A 6,000-nucleotide genomic window follows, 5' to 3' on the forward strand; every position below is an offset into this window, starting at 1 on the left:
CTGACAATACAACAAGTACATTCCATTGCATGAGCCACATCAGTTAGCAAAATGTTAATTAATATTCTACAGTACCATGGTAATCCAGCATCAGTTGCTGGAATATTCTACATTACCATGGAAAATATTGCATCACAATTCGAGGCAGCCATTGCGAGTGTACCCATGAGTTTACCAGTCAAATTGCCAGGGTTAGAGGTTCCAAGCCCTTTCTAATCGTTGTATTTCTATGTCTTCAACCCTTTATCTGTTGTTCACACTGAATGACCTTCCCACATCTACTTCATCTTATTAGCCTCGCACCCTATACTTGCTGTGTGTTAGCTAGCTCCGCCTACATCTAAGTCAGGCTAAGCGAAGCTTGCCAGCTTGCCCATCATCATGACCCTGCTGAGACATCAAGCAGAGAGAAACTCATGTACCTGACAGGTAACTTTGTCCCCAGGCTAATTGTCTGGTGCACAAGACTAGCTGATAGGTAAATCCCAGTCTGTAAAGAGAAACTCTCTGGTCTTACTGATTGTCCCACCAACATCTCTCCTCCGGCTTGTTAGCAAAGTCTTGCGTTAGCTAGCTCAGCCTACATGTAGGCTAAGTTGGGCCAAGCGAGGCTGCCAGCTTGCCGATCATGACCCCGTTGAGATGTCCAGCAAAGAGAGACTTGTAATGGGAAGGTTTCTGCTGTGTCAGCCTTTTCCACCAGACAGTGGATTGTTGTACTGTATCAGGCTAGCCTCAAACCCCTCTATAACCCCTAACCTCTCTCAACCTCTCCTTCATAGACCTGTTGATTTCTCCATGTTGAATTTCATCAACATTCATCCCACTGCTACACACACACACGCACACACGCACACACACACAGTACACACACAAAAATAAAAACAATAGACAAAAGCTGCGGCGCCTTCTAAGGCTGTTCTCTCTCCTCTCTCTCTCTCTCTCTCTCGCTCTCTCGCTCTCTCGCTCTCTCTCTCTCTCTCTCTCTCTCTCTCTCTCTCGGAGGAGGAGGATTGTGTAATTTCATAGCAGCGAGCGATGAAGTCCCAGACAGGGAAATCTTAATCAGCATTCTTGGCATGCTATGGGAGCTTTGGCTCAAAGGATGTTTTGTTTGATTATTTATTTATTCTCTTTCTCTCTGCTCTGAAAGGAAAAGGGCAAGAGCAGCTCCAGCACTTTCTGGAGAGCTTTTTACAGCCTGTCAGTGCAGATTCTAGTCTCTCTTGTTCCTGTCGGTTTGGCCATCAGTGCAGTGTGGTGTCCTAGGGTATCCTATGATATCCTCCCTAGTCCTGTTCTCTGAATGGGTTTGAACATGATATCTCCCCCCTCCTCAGTCTGCACAGAGAAGAGGAAGTTGTCCCTACTGACTGGCACTGACAGACACACAGGCACACACAGCCAAACACTGGACTCTCCTCTTTAAACACAGATGGACAGAATCTGTTGGAAAAGTTAACTGTTAAGGCTCTGTTTACTCAAATTGTTTTATTTATTTGACCTAATTTCCTATTCCTTTTATCCAAGTGCTGAGTCATGTTCCTTAGGGCACAACGTAGCAAAACATTTTGCCATTAACCCCCCGAAAACCAGCATTTAGCAGCTCCTCGTTTTGCTCCGTTTCTAAGCGTTTTCTTGCCCTACTTACCACGACCCTGCTATAGTATCCACTATCCAGACCAGTTGTATTCCAAATGTGAAAAATGACTCCTCCGAGTACTGACCTGACACTCGGGGGGGGGACTTTGTGGGGTAAAGGTACTCTAGACACTACTCTGCTCTCTCAGATCATTATTACCCGGAGAGGGCAACAAGTAGCATTCTGTCACCGCACTGTCTGATGACTAGGAGACCAGCATGGCCTTACATCACCTTGGTAGTAAACCCTCACTGAAACTGTCTGATGCCCTACTTATGGCTATAGAAATATAACTAGTAGAATGGAAAAGCCCCTCATTCTATTTATAAGGTTATGGCCTGGTGGCCTTGCCTCATCCCCCCCCCCGGTAGTAAACCACCACAGAGACGGACCACTACGGCCTTAGGCTTACTGACTCATATATAAGGGGTCCTGTGTGGTTCACATATATTCCTGGGATGCCTGGTACCAAGTAGTAAACCTTCCCAGAAACTGTCTGCTATGATGGCTTGACCACCTATCAATGTGAGTCAAGTGTTTGCAGAAGTTTTTAAAGTGTTGAGAGAATCGTAGCCGGGTTTTTGTCTTTTCCAACATTTTGATATAGCTGGACGCTGTTCTTGTTTTCAAAATTGTGTGTATTTAAGCTCAACCGGGAGTTAGCAGAAACCACAAGGGTAAACTTTTCCGTTTGATTCAGGATTGATTGGTATTGTTTTGCTCTCGTGCAGACTTTCAACATGGGACCTGCTTCCATGGTTGGACGTAGTTGTATTGCTTAATTTCTTTAGACACTCTTTTTGTACAACTTTGGACTAGTTTGTGGTCTCCACTTGGCTCTTGTTAGATGGAATGCAAGCTTTTGGCAGATATTGGTGTAATTACATAGGAATTAAAACTATTTATTCAAAATCAGTTATCTTATACTATGCCGTACACCCGCGCGTCAAGAAGGAAATACCAAATGAGATACTGTTACAGATATTTATTCACTGTTATGTGTTTTTCAATGTGTCCAAATCGCTGAGCTCTCAATCTCCCTCTTTCTGTGTCTCTCTCTCTCTCTGTGTCTGTCTCTCTCTCTCGCCTCTCTGTTGGTTTCTCTCTCTCTGCTCTGTCGGTTTCTGTCTCTCTCTCTCTCCTCTCTCTCTCTCTCTCTCTCCTCTCTGTTGGTTTCTCTCTCTCTGCTCTGTCGGTTTCTGTCTCTCTCTCTCTCCTCTCTCTCTCTCTCTCCTCTCTGTTGGTTTCTCTCTCTCTGCTCTGTCGGTTTCTGTCTCTCTCTCTCTCTCTCTCTCTCTCTCTCTCTCTCTCTCCTCTCTGTTGGTTTCTCTCTCTCTGGTCTGTCGGTTTCTGTCTCTCTCTCTCTCCTCTCTCTCTCTCTCCCTCTCCTCTCTGTTGGTTTCTCTCTCTCTGGTCTGTCGGTTTCTGTCTCTCTCTCTCTCCTCTCTCTCTCTCTCTCCTCTCTGTTGGTTTCTCTCTCTCTGCTCTGTCGGTTTCTGTCTCTCTCTCTCTGTCTTGTTGATATGTTACTTGAAATGTTGGTGTTAAAACTCTGTCCTCTCTCCTTCTATGTCTGCTTCTCTGTTAGATAAAGAAGTATTTTGAACTGGAGCCCCTGGCCCGAGGGAAGAGCTGGATTCTAGAGGGCAGCTCAGTGGACAACATAGATGCCGTGAAGCGGAGCTTCACTCAGCTTATTGAGCTGCTGGAGGACAAGGACCAAGACACAGGCAGGATATGAGCCAGGATGTGCACATCTACTATGAACTACAAATCCCACAGGAACTACAGACTCCACATGACCTGCACATCTACAGGGAACTACAAATCCCAGAAGACCTGCCGAGTACATGAACTACAATCCCCATAGGTCCTGTACATCTTCTGGGTACTACGAAACTAACAGGTCCCACAGGACGTGCTGAGCCACAAGAACTACAAACCCCCACAGGCCCTGTTAAACCATAGGAACTATGAACCCCACATCGGTCTATAGTCGGACCGAACAGGAGCTACATCATAGCTACAAAGCCAATGGGATGGCAAACCACAATGGAGCAACCTGATCCCAGAGGAGTCATAGAGCATGGAGTCATTCCCCGGCACCGAGAATCTATGGGCCTCCAGGGTTTTCATGGTAAGAGGAGGAAAAGTCTACTACGGTTTTCAAGCTGTAGAGACCTAGTGGACTCCACGAAAGAAGGACGTTTCATGTTGGAAATGCATTGCCTCCACTCAAAATAAATATCCCTATTTAAGACTTACAGAACACTAGTATGACACTATCTGTAATGTGTTATTATAATTCTTGTTATTCACTCATAATTGTTCTTGTACATTGAATGACTGATAGTTGCACATTGCTACTAGACTGTCTGTAGTAAGTGAACACGTTTGCGTGGCGTTTAGAATAACTGGAATACGCTTTATCTCTGTAGCACATTTCTTACAGAGAATGCATTTCAAAGTGCTTGACAAATAAAATAACTTAAGGGGAGAGATAAGAACGCAAATATGTTTTCTATACAAATATACACTGAGTGTACAAAACATTAGGAACACCTGCTCTTTCCATGACATAGACTGACAAGGAGAATCCAGGTGAAAGCTATGATCCCTTATTGATGTCACTTGTTAAATCCACTTCAATCAGTGTGGATGAAGGAGAGGAGACGGGTTAAATCATGATTTTTAAGCCTTGAGAAAATTGAGACATGGATTGTGTATGTGTGCCATTCAGAGGGTGAATGGGCAAGACTAAATATTTAAGTGCCTTTTGACCTGGGTATGGTGGTAGGTGCCAGGCTCACCGGTTTGTGTTAAGAATTGCAATGCTGCAGGGTTTTTCACACTCAACAGTTTCCCATCTATATCAAGAATGATCCACCACCCAAAGGACATCCAGACAACTTGATACAACTGTGGGAAGCATTGGAGTCAACATGGGCCAGCATCCCTGACGAATTGGGGCTCAGTATTAGGGCAAAAGGGATGCAACTCAGTATTAGGAAGGTGTTTGTAATATTTTGTACACTCAGTGTATCATGCTCAGTAGTGATTTGTCCCACAACACTTTCTGGTCTGTAACAAATGTTTCTACTTCACTGCCTTAATGTGTTTTAAAGCCAAGCCTTTTATAAGTGTCTTCACAAACAAGTGTTGGTTAGAACTCCACAACATCAATTTGCTGGATGCAGATAGAGGTGAGACTTCATTTTAGTTTGAGTTAAAAGCTTTCTCCCACTGTTTTCACTGAAATACATATTGTGTAGAATTAACTTTAGATATTATGTTTAAGTATTTGAAAAATGTGATAGTCTTGTTAACAAGGGGCAAAACTCCTGCCCCTCTGTGTTTTAAGAAAAAGTGTAGTGTGCGATTGGATGCAGTTTGCACGGCACAGCCAATTACATTTATATCAGGATGAAGATTTTCAAATAATAGTACAGAGTCTTCACAGTGGACGGTGTGTGTTTCGTGTACAGTGATGATGTTGCAACTGTCACTTGAATGTAAGAAAAACACTCCTGTACCTGAGCATGTCAACACCTAATGTTGTCAATTAGTGCCTCAATGCTGTCAATCATTCATTATTATTACCAATGTTGTCAATTATCTGCGACTGCTGTTCCTTACTGATGACGTCATATGTTTGGTTGCTCCGCCCCCCTGAACCTTTGAGATGACCCACCTGGTTTCCGTGGTTACCAGACCGGCCGTGTGCCACAGGTGTGTCTCGAGTGCTAGAAGTAGGATATCTGGTATATGTTTAGTCTTTTTAGAGCGAAGTATACCAATATCTAAACATGTTGTATTTATAGTAATGTATCGATCCAAGTGTTTATACCCTGATAGCCAAACTCTTCAAGCTGCCTGTTTTCTAATTCATTTATATCTATATCAAGATCAATTTGTACATTTTGTTACAGATGGTTTTGTTATAATCTGCAAGGGCAGGCACATGTCTGTGTTTATACTGGAAGAAGAAATTTACATTTAGCGGTTTGCTTTACTGGCTTAGTCTATTCTGAAGGTCTACTGTGTATATACATAATTTATGCATAACTCCACTTGGCAACATGGACAATAAAGGCAAAAAAAAAAGGACATTTGTGTACACTCCATCAATTATTTCATTGTGTCAGGTTGCTAGGATACCTTAAGTATCAAGAATCAGAGCCATATAAAGAGATATGGCCCTGTCAAGAACTATCTAATACTTATGCAACTTAAAGATTAATTGTTATTCTGGAGTCATTGATAGGATGTTTTTAATATTATTCTCTCGATCAGATTTTGTTTGACATTTGAAAAAGCATGATTTGTTTTATTGTTCTGTTGCATTTATTTCTTCCCCT

The 6,000-nt window shown here is 42.9% G+C and overlaps 1 protein-coding gene across 4 annotated transcripts in view; it reads left to right on the forward strand.

The window, feature by feature from the left end:
• Positions 1 to 5,751, forward strand: part of LOC100380425 (ADP-ribosylation factor-like 15) — a 63,791-nt gene extending 58,040 nt beyond the window's left edge. For 3 of the 4 annotated variants that reach the window (XM_014124614.2, XM_014124623.2, XM_045688277.1), the window contains exon 6: positions 3,231 to 5,749. In XM_014124614.2, the coding sequence (XP_013980089.1) occupies positions 3,231 to 3,383 (153 nt within the window). In that variant the 3' untranslated portion in view covers positions 3,384 to 5,749. 4 annotated transcript variants of the gene reach the window in all.
• Positions 5,752 to 6,000: the final 249 nt, after the last annotated feature.

This window comes from Salmo salar, chromosome ssa01 (assembly GCF_905237065.1).
Source record: "Salmo salar chromosome ssa01, Ssal_v3.1, whole genome shotgun sequence".
NCBI lineage: Eukaryota > Metazoa > Chordata > Actinopteri > Salmoniformes > Salmonidae > Salmo > Salmo salar.